Raw genomic sequence first — 20,821 nt, 5'->3', positions numbered from 1 at the left:
CAAGAATCTACCAGACTCCCGGGTTTCCCTGCAGATAAGCATAAGCTATAAGATAACTCTATGCAGTTGTGTATAGAGGTATCATGAAGTAAGTAAGTAGGTTAAAGGTAATGGAAGTCAGAGGTCTCACTATTAGAGAAGGGGATTACAAACATGGGAAAGAAGAAAACTTGAATGAACTGCGTATTGAAATCAGATTTGGTATGAATTCAATAATATAAATAGTGAAGTGAACACAGGTGTGTGTGTGTGTGTGTGTGTGTGTGTGTGTGTGTTCATATGTTCTTTAGCTCTCTCCACTGAGAAGGGCTGAGAATATTGAGCCCCTAGATCAGCGGTTCTCAACCTGTGGGTCGCGACCCCTTTGGCGTCGGACGACCCTTTCACAGGGGTCACCTAAGACCATCCTGCATATCAGATATTTACATTATGATTCATAACAGTAGCAACATTACAGTTATGAAGTAGCAACGAAAATAATTTTATGGTGAACTGTACTTAAAGGGCCAGAAGGTTGAGAACCACTGCCCTAGATGGCAATGAGCACATCTAGTGCCCAGATTTTGGCTTATACATACATTTTCCACAAAAAGGAACCAGAGCTCATTTTAGAAATGGCTGATTTCAGGGCTGTGGCAGAAAAGTATCAGAAGAGCTTGAATACCTTGTGCAGAAAGCAAGGACATGCTCAGAGTAATGGGACTTGCCAAAGGAGCTTAGCAACCAGGTTAGATGGGCACACACTGTCCAACTGGGACAGTTCGAACATCAACATACATAGTAATTTTATTTTTATTTTTTAAAAATATATTTTATTGATTTTTTTACAGAGAGGAAGGGAGAGGGATAGAGAGAAACGTTGATGAGAGAGAAACATCAATCAGCTGCCTCCTGCACACCCCCTACTGGGGATATGCCCGCAACCAAGTTACATGCCCTTGACCAGAATCGAACCCGGGACCCCTCAGTCCACAGGCTGACGCTCTATCCACTGCGTCAAACTGGCCAGGGCCATAGTAATTTTAGATTATAACTCGTTGACTAAGATAGATCAAAGCCATACAAGGATAAGTAAGTAAATCATGATTTCCAACAGCAACACCATTGACAGTTTGGATTGGATGAGTCTGTGGTGTGATCTTTTTGTCTTGGTGTGATGGTTTGTTAGTTTTGATGAGGGCTTTGTGCCTTCCACACTCTTGGCCGGTTCTCTGACTGGCATGTTACTGAGATGGATCACTGAGGCTGGGCCAGCAAAAACCAGCTCTGCAAGCAAAGCTGACTGGCCCTTAGAATGTCTGATCCTGCTCATTAATCTCATTAGCTCCAACTTGCTGTGCTGATTGCACTGCTAATTGCATGACTTTTCTTAATTTGGTTTAACATTTACCGACAGTGTTATCTGAATTCTTGAGTCTATTTTTGTGAGAGGTAACACTTCAACCTGTGAAAATAATTTAGCACTTTACATTGTAGGAGTGTAACTATAATTTGGGTACATTAACTAATTGTGTGATTTATTTTTCTTTTACAGTCTCCTTATCCCACATCACACAGCTGGTCCTCAGCCACAACAAGCTAACAAGTGAGTTGACTTTCTCATTTGTTTCACAGTGTCTGCCTTGTCGGTAATGTGGTGATACTGCTGATGCTCTTGTTTCCTTTAAAGACACATGTTCATTTGGGGAATCCTAAAGTTTATTTTGGTGACACTAAGATACATGAGCATATTGTCTTCCCATATTTTGTACATTGCTCTATTTTGAAGACTCTTTCTTACTGAGTGTGTAAGCTGAAGAAAGAAAGTGACATTTTGTTTCTGTGGAATTCGTCCCATTTAGGGATGATAAATGCTGCAGTGACCTGAACTGCTAGGCCATTCATTAGTATTTTATGAAAAAAAAGTGTAAAAAAATAATTAGAATAAGAGTTTTTGCTTTCATCTATGCTTCCTCTTCAAAGGGGAAAAATTTATCTGTTGATGTACTTTCCTTCCATGCTTAATGAGGGGAGCGGGGGAGAAACCAAAGAGTTGTATAAACTATATATATATTTGAATCTGCATTTTAAAAAATTATTGAGTCTGGTTTCTATTGGACATTAGTAGAGTCATGGTATGGTTAACAAATAGCTGTTTTAATACCAGCTCTTATAAGAATATCTTGCATGAATGATATGGGCCATTTTATTCTTAGCTGTGGCTTTAAAGATTTTTTAATGACAGGGCCCCACTCTCCTTTCTCATTCCTAATTGACTGTCACTTCTTTGTGTTTGCCATATTTCCTGCAGCCTTGAGTGATTTTCTAATCATGTGGCAAGAATTTGTTCGGGAGCTTTCTGAGTCCAATGAAATTGAGCCGAATGTCATCCTGAGGGATTTGTGCCCTGAATTTATGTGCATTGTGTACAGCTTGAAGCAATGTCACAGAGCTGTTGATTATTGAGAATTAGGAGTGGCAGGGCCCCTCATGTGCAGGAGACAGACAGATTAGTTCATTTTTAGCAAAAAGTGCATATTTGTAAGGCAAAGGCAGAGAGGCACAATTGTCACATTTTAGTAGTAGGGACCACAGAAGCTGAAAGTGAGGGCGACAGTCACTTGTGGTCATTTTTGTAACAGGTGACATGCAGCTGTTTTTATTGTTTTTGTAGCAAAGGGTCCTGCTGTCCACTGAGAATCTAATCCCAGTCAGAGGGTTTTGCTGTTTGTTTAGAAGGATGGGCGGCATGATCCCTGATTTCCCCAAGATTTTGTGAGCAGAATTCCTGAAGCTCTATACTCAGTAGTTTATAAAAATATTTCTTAATTGCCAAGCTTATATTATGCATCATTAGAGTGAAACACTTTACATTTAAACAAGAAAGCAAAACTTGCTTTAATCATATTATTTAATTAATTGATCTGTTCTTTAAAATATCTTTCAGATGGTTGTAACATTTCTTTTTATACTTCCACAGAGATAGAAATCTCAGGTATCCATAGACCAGTTTCTTGCTCCAGGCATATGATAAGAGATTAACCTAGAGACACACAAATATGGACTTAAATTGTGTCTGTGAAAAGGTTGACTGTGAATGGAACAAACTTCATATTTCTTCCTTCCTGTTTTTTTTTCTTCTTCTTCTTTCCTCGTTTGAGACACACTTATCCAGTAAACTCTAATTAATCATCTTGGTAAATTCTGTTTCATGCCATTGTGAGTAGTGTCAGTGACACTCGGTCTATTCCACTAAGGTCAAATTAGCATCTTTTACTGTTTTTCTGGCATTTAAATGAATGACTTTACAATGGCTTTTCAAGTGTTTATAGTAAATATGTCCATTTGATGGCAATATAAATATGCATTATGTGTAAGTGACTGAGCACATCCTCCTGTCACGTTTTATTGTAATCAGTGTCTTTCACTTTCTGTGGTTTTTAATAGGGGCTGCCTCAGTACTGCTTTTATCTTGCAAAAGTGTTTGTGTTTTTCTCTTAGCATACCAGTTCCACTGGTCTCTAAAATCTTGGCTGTGGACTTATGGGATGAGTGATTGGCTTACTCAAACTGGGGCCCTGGTCTGGGACACCCATTGACTCCATGCATTTGAGTCAGTATCTGTGGGGACACTGTGATGTTGTGTTAACTTTCTTTCCCTGCTGCTAGTTTTGATATTGACAGGTCCACTCAACTGTACAAGTGAGGCCACGAGGAAGGTGAAAGTGGGCTGATGGTCCTTAAATTCCTCAAGATTTTGTGAGCATAAATCCTTGATGCTTTCTAAATTACAGTTCATAGAAATATTTCAAAATTGTCAAGGTAATCACTGATAGAGGTTCATCATTAGTACAGTGACATTACTGAAATTTAAACCTGGGGCACTGGGGCAATGTTGACGAGTTTTGGAAACTGGGAAGTCAGTGGCAAATGGCCCTGCCTGCAACCACTTTCCTAGATGCATGCATGTCCAGGAGGTGGGAGGCAGAGTAGCCACTGGACCATTTCCTTCTGCTATGACTGGACAGGTACAATCTCGGAACCCAACAGAGAGTTTCCCTTCTGGCCCAATGGAAATGTTTTCAGAGTAAAGATGAGGTTCACCACCAGACCAACCCTTCAGAAACTCCACTTTCCCTGTGATACCACACATATCCTGTAGAAGGCGCTGTTTGCCTTTCCAAACCAGTTCTGCTCTGGCCCCCATCCTACAGCCAGCCTTTCCTCACTATGTGCTGCCACAGGAAGATTCCTCTCCCCCTCAGGTGCCTAGCCCTGCTATGTTCTAGGCTACCTTCTCCCTTCCTCTCTATTCTGCAGTGGCCTTGCCCCCACCCTCCCCTCCAGGCTCCCTGGCCAACTTGAAATCTTTCTTCCCCAAACTCCTAGTGTTCATAGATTCTTTTTTTTTTTTAAACATACTTTTTTTATTGATTTTTTACAGAGAGAAAGGGAGAGGGACAGAGAGCTAGAGACATCGATGAGAGAGAAACATCCATCAGCTGCCTCCTGCACACCCCTGACTGGAATCGAAACTGGGACCCTTCAGTCCGCAGGCCGACACTCTAGCCACTGAGCCAAACCGGTCAGGGCTGTTCATAGATTCTTTACACCAGTGTCACACATTCTTGTCCGCATGTTTCATCTTTCTTCTCTCTCTCCAAACAGATCTTAGGCTTTATTGAAAGCAGGACTGTGTCCTAGTCTTCTTTCATGTCCTGTTCTTGCTGAACACACAGTGGCCTCCCAGTAATTACCTATATAGACCAGCTGATGGAAGGAAGCAGTCCATGACAGGGAGGAAAGCTGGCTTGAGGTGAATGGTCAGTGTAGGAACTGGACGGTTTTTTCAGGCTTTCCCAGTATAGGGGCTTGAATAGGTGTGGTCACCACAAACTTCTGTTTCTAACTCGTGGGCCCATTTCAAACGTGCTGGACTGTGAGAGCTGTAAAGAAACTTTACCTTATGTCCTGGAAATTGGTGTCACATCATCTTTGTAGTTATTAGGGCCCTTCAGACTTGAGGAATGGTGTGTGCGCTGGCACTCCTCACAGACATCGAGGATCCACGGGGAGGGCAGGCTGGCACCACGCTGAGCCGCTCATGGTTCTTCCCCCGAGCGACCTCGTGGGCCTCCTTTTACCAACCTCGGTCTCACGTCTTCTAGGCCCATTACTCTTTCACTTAAAGTTAATTTTATATTCTGTATTTAAGGTCCCAAATTAGTTGCTAATTTCTTCATGTAATTAACTATTTTAGATGTTTCTTGAGGTGAGGAGCCCTGTCGGATGCTATGTATCCTACCCCCAACAAAAGTGCCCAAAGCATGGTGAACATGAAATAGGTACTCAGTTAATGCCGATGGAGCATTGGACTGGTAGCTGATGAGTTGTGCCAAGTCCCGGCAGACCGAGATGATACCTCCAAGAGCTGGCTTTGGGCTTCTAAAGAAGGAAACAGCAGTTATTCCAGTCTGTCTTCCTCAGTCTCTTCCCTGCTCCTCCACCTGCTGCCTTTGTGATTACCCTCTGTTGTAAGCCAGTGTTAGCTAAGTCTTTTAGTCTACTCTTTAATCTTATCCTTGCTTCTTACACTGTTTGGAAGTGTTAGTTTTGTAAGTGTTTTCCTACTCCTTTTCAGTCTTAGACAAGATTTTTTGAAACAGCCATTTTAACACTTGTCCACTAGAGGTCACTGTTGAGATAGGTATTTTTTCCCCCTTTCTGGTCTTGGGCCTAACTAAAGATTAAAAACCAAAATGGTATCAGATGAAATTTTTTTTGCAAGCTTTTCAGCTCTGTTCAACAGGGCATGTTGCTCTTTCATTTTACATGTATAGTTTACCATAATTAAAGTAGACTGTTCTATAAGGAGCTATGTTATTTTTCTGTTTTGCTCCTAAAATTGTACATTCATTTTCACACATCATTTTTTTAGTGTTATGATGGCTACTTTCTCAAGTTAGAAACTTTCCTTCCAATATCTTTCCATTGGAAGGATTTTATTGCCTTCTGCAGTATTTTGTATTGAGTATATATGGTTTTCCTCCTATGGAAGAAAGTTTAAAATAAGTATGTATGTATGTATGTATCAGATTGAATTTAAAAATAAGTCAGGAATGTGCATTTTGTGCATATTTATACTGATTTTTCTACCAAAAACCATTGTCTAAGAAAAAACACTGTACATTATGAAATGAATTATATTCTGCATCAGTAATAAAGCAATCCCTGGGCATTAATTTTCTAACATGAAGCTTTACTTAATATTAAAGATAATTTTATTCTTACAGCAAAATCCATATGTAGATATTGCTAGAACCTTAAATATGACAACAATATTTTTTTCGTTTTGTGACCCATGTATATCGAGGATGAAGCACTCATCATTTTGTGCAAGAAATACGAAGGATATCTTTTTTGCTCTGTGCAAACCGTTAGCAGTTCACTATGTGTATACCTTTTCTAAGTGTGGGTCTCTGAATATAATTGTTAGGTTTTATACTTTGAACTTTTAACTGCCATGTAAAACCTTTTCTTGAGGTATTAGCAGTTTTGCCTGCAGTTTCAGGACTTAATGGGACCATATCTTGTCATTTAATGTATCGGAAATGGCTGGACAGGCAGTAAACTTAGGTTTTATGGCAAAACGTGTGTTTTTTAAAACATTATTTCCTATTACTTAGCTGATGTATGAATTTGAAATTACAGTGAACAAGAAATGCTAGGGTTTTTTTTTTAGTGATTTCAATAATTTCTTTATCAAAGATAATGTTCTAAGTACATAGAAGCTAATGTAATATTTTGAAATTTTATGCAGATGCACATATTGATGGGATTTCCATAAGTGTTACTATAAATGAATTAAGCACCATGATCTACATAAAATAATTCACTCTCCCAATATGCAGATCCAATTATAATGAAGAAAATTAAGCAGTTTTTTAAAAGCATAATAAATTGAAATGCTTTCCTACAGACATAATTGATTGTTGAGATTAATGAGAAAACTTAACTATTCCAATTCATAAGGATGACCTTCACCAGTCTTTCAACACCTTCCTGTTCCAAAGTCTCTACTTATTTCCTCTCTCACAGATTATTTGTCATGCCCTTATGCAAAAGTTCTTGTGCATGGCTTGTATGAAATTAAACTGAGAGGGAATATGCAAAATAAATCATTTCTCTGTCATGAATTTATCTTGGGACAATGTCAAAACAACTTGTTGTTTGCATTTTAACAAAGTATAAATGTATTTATAATACAGAGGCTTTGATCAATAGCTTATTTTTTTAATTAGTGTGCATTTATCAGTTTGTTACCATGCCATTATTTGAAAGACTGGATTTGAAAAAAATATATACGTAGCATTTTTGAGTCAGACAGCTTTGACTTACACACTGTTGGATGGTACCAGTGGTTAGGTTATCATAAAATGCTGCCTATAGTTGGCAGTTTGGTGTTATATTTGGTTTTAGTAAGAAAGCATGCAAAGTCATCCTGTAAAAGAATCTGTTGGCCTGGCCAGCACAGTCCAAGTCAATGGGTGACATTGGAGAAATAGGCTCTCAATGGTATAGTGTCCTCAGCTCAGAGACTGATGTCTTTCTTGCCAGTCCCGCCAGCTACAGTGGACCTCTTCTGGAATCCCTTTTCTTGGAGTCCTCCTCTGTGCTAAGAGGAAGCTAGCTAAGTGTGGTATGTTAATCCTTCTGCAGTGTATTCTAAGGGGAAGACTTCGATCCTGTTAATCTCAGAATGCTGGTCGGCTGTGGAGAAAATAACATGGGGGCAGGTTGAACCTGTCCCTTTCCAAATCATAACTAGGTCCTTTGGGGGAGCTGATGCTGAAGAGGGTTTCTCTTACTATTTACAATAGAACTCTCAAACAGAATTGACTTAATAGCAAAAATGTATGTTCAATCATCTCTTGGTCCTAGGTAGTGTGTGTGTATGTACACAAGTGTGTAGTGTTGATGAGGCTGGGAGAGGATATCTAAGAGGTGCCCTACTTGCCTATATACAACATTCTTTTAGAGCAGCTCTTCTTAACATTTCATAACTCGCTGACCTTTATAAAGAACTAGAGGCCCAGTGCACAAAATTTGTGCACGGGTGCGGTCCCTGGGCCTGGCCAGCGATTGAAGTGCGAGCGAGCATCTGGTGTGGAAGGGCAGGTCCCAGCTGACCTCTGGGCCCTGGGCAGTACCTGGGCCTCTGGGCTCCCGCCCCCCTGCCCTGCCCTCCCTCCGCCTGAGTCATGGGGCCCCCACCCGGCTCCCTCAGTGCCTGGGAGCCAGGTGGCAACCCCACCCCCCGCTGCCTCTGGTCCCCACTCGCACCTGCCTTGGCCTGGCGCCACCTGCTCACCTGCTCCACCATCCTGCCACGGTTCCACTCTCATCGGGGCTGGCAGCGCTTCTACTGCTGCCCACTGCTAGTGCTGCATCGCCGATGCCCACTATGTTCTGCGCCGCCCCCTGGTGGTCAGCACACATTATAGCAAGCGGTCAAACTCTGGGTCGAGGGGACAATTTGCATATTAGGCTTTTATTATATAGGATAGGGTGAAAGCTGTGTTCATGATTCCTAGAAATGTGCACATAAGGGTTATAATTTCAACCAGTTTGTGGATCCTGTTAAAATTATCCATGAATTCTTTAGGAGTACATTTAGCTCCGATTTAGAAACACTAGAATAGGGGAAAGATAACATTAGTGTACAGGGTGGGGCAAAAGTAGGTTTATAATTGTGAGTACCTATTATCTTGTCTTTGTCTTATCTATAAATTATTGTAGTATTTTCCAAATGAACAAATATAAACCTACTTTTGCCCCACTCTGTGTTTGTAGTGCGGATATACTGATGCGATTTCTTAAAGGAGTGTTTCCTGGAAATTTGTACAATCTTTAAAATGATATTTAATATAATGTGAAGTTCATTGTTGATAGTTTTTTAAAAATGTTCATAAGCACCACTTGTCTGCTTCAATTAAAATTTTTAAATTTAAATAAGATTTTAAATAAGAATTGGTAACCTTAAGTGGAATAGTGGAATGTGTGTGTGTGTGTGTGTGTGTGTGTGTGTGTATAACCTTGAGAATCTCTTTCCCATTTCTTTTTTTTCTTCTCTTTGTTACTTAACTTAATAGGACAGAACACCACTCTGATATGGTTGACCACTAGTAATACTCATGGACCATTTTTTCAGCTATTTTCAGTGAATCCTCTTTTGTCTAGTTTTTTGCTGTTTCTTTACCCTTTTATCCTGCCTATATATTCTCTGGTCTAATCACCTGATTCTTCTCTGATCAGAATTGCCTGCCCCTCTCTCCAAATCTTGCTCTTCCTTCAAGAAATTGAGATGCATCCTCACCTTTCTCCATGAAGCCCGGGAGCCAGCACTGGAGAGTGTAGTTAAGGCACCCCACAGCGTACAGACTCGGAAGGACCACTCTCCAAGCATATCATGACTTCAGGGTGAAAGGATGGGGAGAAAAGAATTAGTGTTTATTGACACCCTTCTCTGTATCCATGGGAGCAAAAGACTTAAAGTGGTTCTATAAGGAGAGGCTGTTGGGGGCGGGGCGGGCAGGGGAAGAGAGAAGAAGGGGTCAGCTTTGTATGGCTCTGCCTGCCATTCCCCTGCCGCCTCTGCCAATGCTGTGTGTGTGCATTTAAACGCTCACTGAGGCAAATCTAGGAGCTCCTTGGGTGAAGTATTGTCCCTGGGTCTTCACTTGTTCAACTAGAAGAGCAGGGAGAATTCCTGAGGTTCCGAGAAGAAGTTAACAAAGCTACTATGTGGATTTTTCCAGCAGTGGGCATCTCCATCCACCCCCAGCCTTCCTTCCTTCCTCATGCAATTACTTCCTTCCGCAGCATCCAACATAAGGCTACTTCCTTCCGCAGCATCCAACATAAGGCAAGGAAGGAAGCTCAGCAACCCAGTGTGGCCTCTTGCTGAAATAACTCTTAGCTGTGAAAGAAGGCAGATACTACTGGCAGAGCGTGTGGGTGGGTGTGAGAATTTGACTTGTTTACTGTCTCCCTCTTAATGGTAATAATAATCAAGGATTGAGAATGTGTATGTATAAAATAATATATTGTAATTACATTTATTTAAGAGCCTATAGAGCCATTTTTTATGACTGAGCTTGCACCCCTATTGATGGAGTGGAAGTTTTCCATGTTCTCCTTTTACTTCTCACTCTTTCCCGTGTTCTAGAACTTCATAGGTATTTTTCCTAGAGGAGCTCCTGTCCATTTCTTGCCCTTCACCAGATGTCACTTCCTTCCAGGTTATCGAATGTCATTTCCTCTTCTTAGTGCTGCTTCTTCAAACCTGCTCCCAAATTATTGAGTTCTGTATTGCTGCATGGCCTTGTTGGCAGTGTAATTTCAATTAAATTTATCTTCATTGTTGAAAGTATTACAAATGTCCTCTTTTTCCCCTCATGGACCCCCTCCAGTCCACTCCCACCCCCTCCCCAGGCCTTCACGGCACTATTGTCTGTGTCCATGAGTTATGCATGTAAGGTCTTTGGTTAATCTCTTCCCCCACCTTCCCTCTGAGATTCCTCAGCTTTTTAGATTTGTTTGGCTCTGTGTGTATACTTTTTATAGCCCAGGGACATATATTTTTGCATGTTTGACTTTATGCTGTAAAAATCTGCCTACCGCTTACTTGTAACTTTTCCACCTAATTTTTGTATAATTGATTATCCTCATTGTTGCTGAAAGAGTACGATCATTTTTTTTTTTCCTGTAGTGAATTAAGTCATGGATATTTTTGGTTAAAATTACTTAAGCTGCAGAATCTTAGGAGCCTCATGATGGGATACAATAAGTATGTACTTGTAGGTGTGAGTACTTGGTAAATACTGCTGAGTAAATGAAAGTAGCACTACTATTGTTATTTATAAAGCTGATAAATATTTGGGGGGTGGTGGCTCTTACAGGGTGGATGTTTAGATATTTTGCAACTTTATTTTTACCTTGAGGACCATGCAGATCATTTTAAATGAGATTTTGCTTTACTGTTTCATAAACTTTACATTTTTAAATAACCCATAACTACTGTAATTCACTGTTTTAATACCTGCTTTGGGGGAAATCCCGTACAATCTGCAAAGTTATCATTAGTATATACTTTTGAACTTCAAATTCTTACGCTAACGTATCATTAGTTCACTATTTACCTTGTGTATTTTTGGCCAGAAAACAAAAGCCATTAGTCACTGTAAGTACAAATGAATTTATTTGCATAAAATTCTGAAGAGCATAATTATTTATATGTGAGCATGAAGAGGTTCTTTTACATGTTATCACTGAAATGGCATTCATGACTATGATCCTAATTGGCTGAAAGGATTGGCATCTGTATAATTAGTCTAGACATTAGCCCTGTGGTGTGAATAGACTATGTCTGCTAGCTATTGTGGCTGAGGAGCCAAAGGACTGTCCTTTCACTCTGACAACAATGTCTCAAGTCATGTTTTATGTAGTTCCGCTTATTTTGCTGCTTCCTACCTTGCCTCATTCAGGGCAAAGGGGGGTGGTTGCTATCCAGTATACCATTCATCAGATATTGAGGCAAGGCAGTGTTTGCTTTCACCATTTCTCTTAAATGGTCTTCCTAGCCACTGTATGTATGATGAATAATCTCACTCATTTTCATGTATTCTCATGATTTTTGTAATTTTTCTAATCACTTTGTTGTTAGCAGTGTAACTTAGGAATCTAAACACCCTGTCTCATTTTAATATCCTTTACGGGCCTTCTCTGTTAAAGAAAAAAATTTAAAGCTTTTTAAGTTAAAAAATATTTTTTAAGTCAACAGAAACATGTGAAAATCTGACCAGGCATATTTATTTGTGAAAACAGACAAAATATTTTTTAAATTTAATTTATTGGGGTGACATTGGTTAATAAAATTATATAGATTTCAGGTATACAGTTCTATAATATATCATCTTTATAGTGTATTGTATGTTCACCACCCCACGTCAATTCTCCTTCCATCACCATTTTCCCCCCTTTACCCTCTTTTACCTTCCACTACCACCCCCTTTCCCTCTGGTAATCACCGTACTATTGTCTGTCTATAAGTTTGTGTGTTTTTTTTATTTAATTCCTTTAGTCTTCTCACCAGGCCCCTAACCCTTTCCTCTAACAGCTGTCAGTCTGTTCTCTGTATCCATGAGTCTGTCTTCACTTCATGTTTTTTGTTGTGTGTGTTTTTTAAATAATTGAAGTTTTATTTTTATTTTATTTTTTTAATATATCTTTATTGATTTCGGAGAGGAAGGGAGAGGGAAAGAGAGAGAGAAACATCAGTGATGAGAGAGAATCATTGATTGGTTGACTCCTGCACATCCCCACCTAGGGATCAAGCCTGCAACCCAGGCATGTGCCCTTGACCGGAATCAAACCCAGGACCCTTCAGTCCACAGGCTGATGCTCTGTCCACTGAGCCAAACCAGTTAGGGCAACAATTGAAGTGTTTTAAAAACATTTTTATGTGCAAAGACTAGCATTCTGCAGTAAGGTAGATGTCTTGAATGACGCATTCACAGAAGTCATGTCAGATTTGGGGCAGCTGTGCTAGTCACTGCATTTTGCTTTACCTTATCCCAGATACGGTATCTTCAGGCCTTGTTTGGCCCTTGGGTCTGTAACACCGGTGTCCCTGGAAATGGGCACATGTTCGCAGTGTTTCACCATCGCAGCCCAGGGAACAAGTCCACCGCCGGTTGTGTGCTCCTCTCAGCCTTTGCTTCCCATTAAGTGTTCCTCTTCTTCACAGGGTGCTTCCCAGGCCATCCTTGGTTTCCCGTGAAGGGGGCAATGGCTGAAGCATGAATTCCGGTTTTCAAAGAGGCATGTGGGTAGCATTCCTGGTTTTCATGTCCCAGCCTAGCACCTCTCCTTTGCAAGGATCACCAGAGCTAAAAACAGTCTGAGTGCTTCTGCAGAAATAGTTGGGCAGGGGCAGAGAGTACTTCTAACTGCTCAGAAGGCTGCTGAAGGTGGTGGATGGAGTTCACCTCCAGATTTCATGTCCCTGCTTATGACGAAAACTTACATGTGTTCTGAGCAGCTCCTGGCTTCCCGGGAGCCGTGGGTGGTAACATGGTGCCTGGTCTGTTACCACCCTTTTGTAGCTGAGGGGGACCTGACTGCTGGTGCCGACCATACGGCTCTCAAGACCCATGCGTGCCCCACCGGCCCTTCTGTGGGCTGCACGCTGGCGAGCTCCTGTCCTTATGTTTTTCGTGGTGCCTGCTGTTGCCAGAGCCTGTCACTCTTCACAGTTTTGTTTCTTTGCCTCAGGGGCCACAAGATGCTTTTGCTCCAAAAGCACCCCACCCCCCTCCTATTGGCTGCACTTAGTTGGCCTGTCTGCTGTCGCTGCCTCCTAGGATTCTACAGTTAGGGCTCATGTTTCAAAGGCCAGGAGTACAAGGGGCACCTCACCTTGTGGCCACCCTTGGGCATGATGAAGTTGCTGCAGAGCGACTTAATGCGGTAGACTAGGGAATTCAGTTTTGTTTTTCACCGTGCTCCTCCATAGTGATTCACCTTAGAGATCTGTGTGGGGAAGTGAAGCCCATTGGGAATGGTTAGATGGCAGCCTCTAGGTCGGATGCGTTGGCCACCTAGAGTGTCCTTTTTGTGTTTTACTGTCATCCTGCGGGTTCAGTAGCACTGAAACGACAGAGGAGTCTTAATTTGGATAAGATTGATTGTTATAATCTCATTCATTATTGTGCAGGGTAAGGGACATGTCTATTAGGTTAATGATTTTGATGTCACAATGAGTTAAAAGTTTTCTGAACCAAAATATTGTCACCAGGCCAGCAGCATCCGCATGTCCTGGAGACTTGTTGGAAATGCAGATTCTCGGGCCCCATCCGAAACCTACTCAATCAGAAACTGTGCAGTACCCCCTAGCCCAGTCAGTGTTTGAGCAAGCCCTCTGCTAACTATGAAGTACTTGAGGTTTGTACACTGCTTTAGAGCAGTACTCTAGAAATTTCTGTAGTGATGGCAGTGTTTTGTTTTGTTTTTTTACATGTTAAGAGGAATTTTTTTATTATTATTTATTACATATGTCTCCTTTTCCCCTGATAGACATCCTCCCCGGCCACACCTGCCCCCAGACAAGTCCCCACTGCCCCAGTGTCCATGTCCATTGGTTATGCTAATATGCGTGCATACAAGTCCTTGGTTGATCTCTTACCTCCTATTCCCCCGCCTCCCGCCTTCCCTCAGGTTGGACAGACTGTTCAGTGTTTCTTTGTCTCTGGATCTGTTTTTGTTCATCAGTTTATGTTGTTCATTATATTCCACATATGAGTGAGATCACGTGATACTTATCTTTCTCCAACTGGCTTATTTTGCTTAACATAATGCTCTCCAGGTCCATCCATGCTGTTGCAAATGGTAAAAGTTCCTTCTTTTTTTATAGCAGCTTAGTATTCCATTGTGTAGATTTACCACAGTTTTCTAATCTACTCATCTGCTGATGGACACTTAGGCTGTTTCCAAATCTTAGCTATTATAAATTGTGCTGCTATGATACCTCCAACTTTGTTCTTCTTTCTCAGGATTGCTATAGCTATTCAGGGTCTTTTTTTATTCCATATGAATTTTTGGAAAGTTTGTTCTAGGTCTGTGAAATATGCCGTTGGTATTTTAATGGGGATTGCATTGAATCTATAATTTGCTTTGGGTAGTAAGGACATTTTAATGATGTTGATTCTACCAATCCATGAACAAGGTATGTCCTTCCTTTGTTAATGTCTTCCTCTATCTCTTTTTTCAATGTCCTGTAGTTTTCTGAGTACAGGTCCTTTACCTTCTTAGTTAAGTTTATTCCTAGGTATTTGCGATGGCAGTGTTTCGTATCTGTGCTGCCTTGGACAGTCACCACTAGCCAAATGTAGCTACCAACTCTTGAAATGTGGCTAGAGTGACCAAGGAGTTATATTATTAATTTTACTTAATGTCAACTAATCTAGATTTAAATTTATTGATTTTTTTTCTATTTCTTTTTAAATACCTTTATCCAGTTCCTTCATCCCCCCAAGCCCTGCTTCTGGTAACTACAAATCTGATTTCTTTTTCTATGAATTGTTTTTGTTTTAAATTCCACATGAAAGTGACATTATACAGTATTTGTCTTTCTCTGTCTGACTTATTTCACTTAGCATAATGCCTTCAAGGTCCATCCATGTCACAAATGGCAGGATTTTCTTTTTTTCCTTCTTTTTTTTTTTTTGCTAAACAATATTCATATATATATATATATATATATATATTTTTTTTTTTTTTTTTTTCATTCATTCAGTTTTAGGTTGTTTGGCTAAATACCCAGGAGTAAATTTTGCTGGATCATATGGTAGTTCTATTTTTAACTTTTTGAGGAACCTCCATCTGTTTTCTATAGTGACTAGACCAATTTGCATTCCCAATCTAGGTTTAAATTCAACTAGTGGCTGCATATTGGACAGTGCACCCCAGAGCATACCCTGCTATTTATTATTGTGTGGATAAACTCCTAAAATGCTTTACAAATAAGTTATTGGTTGTGGAATTATTAAATTTATATTTCAGAATAAAATGCTATCCTAGAGTGATCTGCAGTTGTTACTACTAGTACAATAGTTTATTAGGTTCTTCTGTTGGACGAGGTGGTTCGCTGTTGCCGGCTGCCGGGGCAGCATGTTCTTGCGTGTAACACTGACTCTGGCCTGCTCTTCGGCTGCGCAGGGCCTGGGAGCAGTGCCTGCTGTCAATGTAACTGATGAGGACAGATCTGTATGCTTCTAGAAGTCATGCTCTTACTCGGGAATAGAGCTGGGTCAGAGGTTTCTTACAGGTGGAGCTCAGGTCTATCCTCTGTGTCCAGTGAGTGTTTTCTGCCTGAGGGAGCTTTTTAAGGAGACTTTAATGTAGGAGATTAGGTGAGTCCCCTCTGTGCCCCTCACTTCTGAGTCCTGCTAGGCACTTTGGGCTTCTTGTGGAACCATCCAAAAACGGTTGGGGGGCTGACTGCTGAGACTGGGCCTGCACGAGATTCTTGGGGAGACTGGACTCTAGCTTGAGTAGCCTTCAGATTCTTAGATTGCCCGAAGATACTTTGACACCCGCCTTTGGGCATAGTTTTGGGGGGTGACATCATCACATCTTTGTCACCTTTTTAAAACACAGTGGAGGCTCTGGACTTAGAATGTCCCCAGGGCTCCTGTGACCAGAGCAGAAGGTGGCATTTAGAAGCTAGAGGACACATGAGAGTACTCAGGGACTTTCCTCCCAAATCTAGCAACCGAAATCAAAGCAGCCATCATTGCTAGACAGAAAATACTAAAAAAATAAATTCTTTGCCATAAGCAAAGTTCTACATGACTGAGGTTCCTGATTGAGGGCCCCGTTTGTTGTGTTATATAAATCCATATCCTTGATTTTCATAGTCCAACTCTTCTTAGAATCATAGAATGTCAAAGCCAGGAGGTAGAGAATTTAGAAATGGTCACAATCCGGCCTTCTCACTTCAGCCTGGTGGAAGCAGAGGCCCAGGGAGGTTGAGTTGAGTGAGGACACACTGAGATTTTAGGGCTGATCAGGGGAGGCCAAAGCCAGCCCAGGTGGCCAGGAGGGCCTCCTGTGTTCCTGTGTTATGCTGCCTCTCATCGGTGTGCTAAGTTCGGGGTTGTCTACAGGCCGCACATGTACTGCTGGGATCACAGTCAGAATCTGGACAGATTGATGAGAAAGGAACATTACAAACCCATAATAAGAAATATACAGGTGCACGTTGTTTAGTTAATAGTTTATAACACTACCCTTGCTAATGTGTCACATAGGTATCTTGAAAAATTCCACCAGAATGTTCTGACCAGTGACATATTGCTGCCATCTTTTCATGATAGTGTTTCATAAATTTTTCCTGCCATGTATGTGTATGGTTTAGTTATTGCACAAGTTATTATGTTAGTTGGTTATTTTTTATGGGCAGTTTTGTTGTAGTTTGTTTTCTAAGCACTAGGCCTGTTTCCATTTATCGACTACTCCTTTTGTAGATTACTTTCTTTAAATAGTATGCCTCTCTTACTTTATTCTCAAAGTATTGAAATGCTAGGTGCTACAGGTATGGTGCTGTGCACATAATAAGCATTCGCTAAATATTGGTTGAAAGAGCGAATGTTATTCCATCCACACAGGTCTGAATGTTAATTTCTTTTGCTTTTTACTTTGGCCATGGGAAAAACTCTATGGTTTAGGGAGAATATTAGCTGTGTAATTTTTTCCCCTGTCTAGCTTGAATGGAGTCCTAAACACACAATTCACATGCACACCAAAAGGCTGGGAGAGGTTTAGTAAATTGAATGTGGGGTTATTGTTTATGTCCACAAAACAGGGCCCTAAATCACATTTCGCATAATTTGTGGCTTTAAATTGGACTGATTTAGCAAGGAGAGTGAAATAATCTCTCATCCTGTCAAAAAGGCGATACCTTCAGACCAACATTTAATTGCATTGGCAAAGTAACTTTGGGAAGGCAGCAGTAATTCTGGCTGCATTATTCTTGGTTTGTGGCTAAATTGGGATCATCATTTTCTCCTGGTTGCACTAAGTTTCTTTAATGCTCTTCAAACTAATCAGATGAAGGCAGGAGAGAAACTTTGTGGTAGCTGGAGGGGGAACAGAAGAATGGGCGGGCCTCTGAGCAATGTTGTCATCTGTGGAGCTCGTACACTTCATGGTCCAGGTTCAGAAAAGGTAAGCTGACACCTGGCGACTCAGCAGGCACAGCCTGATTTTCTTCATGATCATTTACATAAAGTGAATACCATTCATTTGCATAAAAGTGTGTTTTTGACTACACATCTAAAAATGTGCTTTTGTAGTCAAATTGTATAGGCAGGGCTCACATGCATTCATATTGGTGTCCAAGAGCGTGGTTTCCCAGCTGCCACTATTATCCCCTTAAAATCTGTCCTCTTGTCTCCATCCCTACCACCAGCCACTTCGGAAACAAATCTATATGCCTTGCTCATTTTCCATCTGGATCACTGCTTCCTCGTCCCTTAGTCTGGAATGATTTGTATTATTCACAGTCCCCTCCTCCAAGGAAAGCATTTCCCTTATCTCTTACCAAGCCTCCTCCCTTTAAAAGAAATCCTGTCATCGATATCTTAGACATTTTATAAAGTTGAAACGATGACCCCAAACTAGATTGAACAGTGTGCCTGTCCTCTTTACTTATTCCCCCGGAGTTACACACTAGAGTTCTTGGAATGGCGCTCTCTGTAAGTATTTTAGATGTCTGTTTGGGATTTCACACACACCTTTGCAGTGGTACTAAGCAAAGGTGCTCCTCGGTTTTCTCAGCAGTCTGGAGCATTCGCTGGAGGGAACTGGTGGGATGGAAAGTACATGTACTGACATGAGACAGAATTCTTGTGTTGTGCCCAAGGCCCATGTCAATGGCTTCAGTTACCTGCATAGTCTTGGGATTGGTGTTTGTATGAATCATGGACAATAAGTTCATGGCCAATAAAATATTTATAGAAAACTTGAATCAGCAAATGGATACATGAAGTACAATCTATGGGAAGTATTTCTGCTACCAATCGAGAGTTAGTACTTTTGAGATAAAGAAGCCTTTGCTTTTAAATTTGTATTTGCAGGTATACTGTAGGGAAGGAAGAATCTGTCAGGCCCCGACTGTTATATGTTAACCTTTGACCTGCCTATTAGTATTCCTATCATGCTACTGAGTTGGTTTTTCCTATTCTATATAATAACAGTGCATTGATCTGTTGCTAAGCTGATGTAACGTGTGTGTGTGTGTGTGTGTGTGTGTGTGTGTGTGTGTACTGTTCAAGGTGCAAAGGTCAGGGCCGAAATAAGAGACTGGGTAGGTTGAATATTTTATCATTTAAGGTTGAACTTAAATTGTGATTTAGTGCAATGTGAAGAGAACAGCTCTTCAGATACCAGAGTATTAACACAGCTTGATGAACGTATCATTAAGAATGGGACTTGGAGTTCGCTTGCTGCAAGGAGACCAAAAGGAAGGAAAAGTGCACTTACCAGACATTGTATGACAATTATAAAGCTTATATGCTTCGTAATATGCACTTATAGGCTGCTTGTGGCACAGACATTCTCTTTGCCCTTTGAAGAAACATTTCCCTTTCTACTCAGTGGTGAGTTACAATCTAGGAAAAACATACAAAATGTAAGTATACGTGAATTAGATGATTATATTGGATGGTTCTCTTTCATGTGAAGAAAAATACAGTGTGTTGCTGGCATTCCCTGTGAGGAGTGAGGTTCCTGAGTTCATAGTCAGCATTTTTGTCTTTATAGCTGTGCCTGCAAACATAGCAGAGCTGAAGAATTTGGAAGTGCTGAACTTTTTTAATAACCAGATTGAGGAGCTGCCCACACAGATCAGCAGCCTTCAGAAACTGAAGCACCTGAACCTCGGGTGAGTATCGAGCGGGGAAACGAGGAGGAGGTGGAGGGACTGTGGCGTGGGCAGGGGTTCCTCATGGGAGGAGCTGATTCCTCATTTCCTTTTATGTTTTAGGTTTTTTGGAAGTTTTATTGTTTTAATACATCCTTACAATGGCCTACATTAGCGCAGATCTCTTTGAGAACTAATTGAGAAGCTAATTGTTGGTGCAATAAGGGTTGTGTGTTGTTGTTTTTTACTGTATTTTGTTTCCAATAAAATTTTATTTCAGTGATATTGATCCTGAAGGGAATTACTTGCTTAGCTGTAACTGTTCGGGCCAGTTGTAATGTGGTTGACTCTGCTCTCTGTGTCAAGCAGAGGTAGTTCACAAAGCACCTTCCTTCTCTGAGGAGAGGGTACATTTCTTAACATGGCTTTATTGATTCTTGCAATTCTTTTATGTAGTCAAGAGGTTCTAATCTTGTCTGTCTTTATACAAAGATGAAGAGAGGAAGTTTGGTTCAGTTGAGGTTGCAGAAGCAGGTATCAATGAAGAATAATCCCTTGCTCTGTATATTACTTGATAGTTTTCAAAGTCCTCATGCCAGCATTTGGCCCTGTCAACCATTACAAGGGTGGGCAGGCAGGTACTCCTGTTTTCATGTCCAGGAGAGGAAGCCAAGCCCTTTCCAAGAGGTGAAGTGACTTGCTCCCAGTGGCCCCTATTGTTAGGGGCCATGCCAGGCAGAGGACCCTGTCCATCAGACATCATAGATACCACCCAGAACTTGGGTTTCTGAATGCCAGCTTCATTGTTATAGCTCTCAGATAAAAGTGCCCACTCATGCTTTATTCACTGTGCAAAGTAATATATTCATGAAATCATAGCCATTAAATGATCTAGTAAGGTAGTGATTTACATGGAGTGGTAATAGAAGCTGGCCAGGTATTTATCAATTTAATAAGAAGCAATCATGGAGAAAAATCTCATTCATGGAATGAGTTTTAGTTTAGTTCATTCTTTCCACGAGGAGTTTTTGGTTAGACACTCTTTATTTTGATGTTCATTCTGGTTGAGAGATGAACATTTTTAAGATCCATGAGCATTTTTTTCCCTGATGTCAAAGGTGAAGTAGTGTTTAAAGGAGGGGAAAAAACACTTTATGTCAGATGGGATTTCCCCCTATAAATATGGAGACTATATACCCAAAGAAAGGATCTTCTCTTTAGATCTTTGTTTTGAAAATTGTCATACTATTTAATTTGCATCTGTAAAGAATCTAAAGCTAGATACATATACTAGATATATAAAACTAGATATATTCTTACTATTAATTTGTTCATGTATTAAATTAGTTGTTATTTACA

At 40.7% G+C, this 20,821-nt stretch overlaps 1 protein-coding gene across 1 annotated transcript in view; it reads left to right on the top strand.

The window, feature by feature from the left end:
• RSU1 (Ras suppressor protein 1) overlaps positions 1–20,821 on the top strand; it is a 198,195-nt gene that overhangs the window by 20,854 nt on the left and 156,520 nt on the right. The window contains exons 3-4 of the mRNA XM_070432347.1: positions 1,535–1,585; positions 19,363–19,483. Coding sequence (XP_070288448.1) covers positions 1,535–1,585; positions 19,363–19,483 — 172 coding nt within the window. The remainder of the gene's footprint in view (positions 1–1,534; positions 1,586–19,362; positions 19,484–20,821) is intronic.

This window comes from Myotis yumanensis, unplaced genomic scaffold (genome assembly GCF_028538775.1).
Source record: "Myotis yumanensis isolate MYYU_CA2020_CCGP unplaced genomic scaffold, mMyoYum1.0.hap1 SCAF_1, whole genome shotgun sequence".
Taxonomy (NCBI): domain Eukaryota; kingdom Metazoa; phylum Chordata; class Mammalia; order Chiroptera; family Vespertilionidae; genus Myotis; species Myotis yumanensis.
Note: the sequence above shows the minus strand (reverse complement) of the source record. Positions and strands in the feature narration are given on the sequence as shown.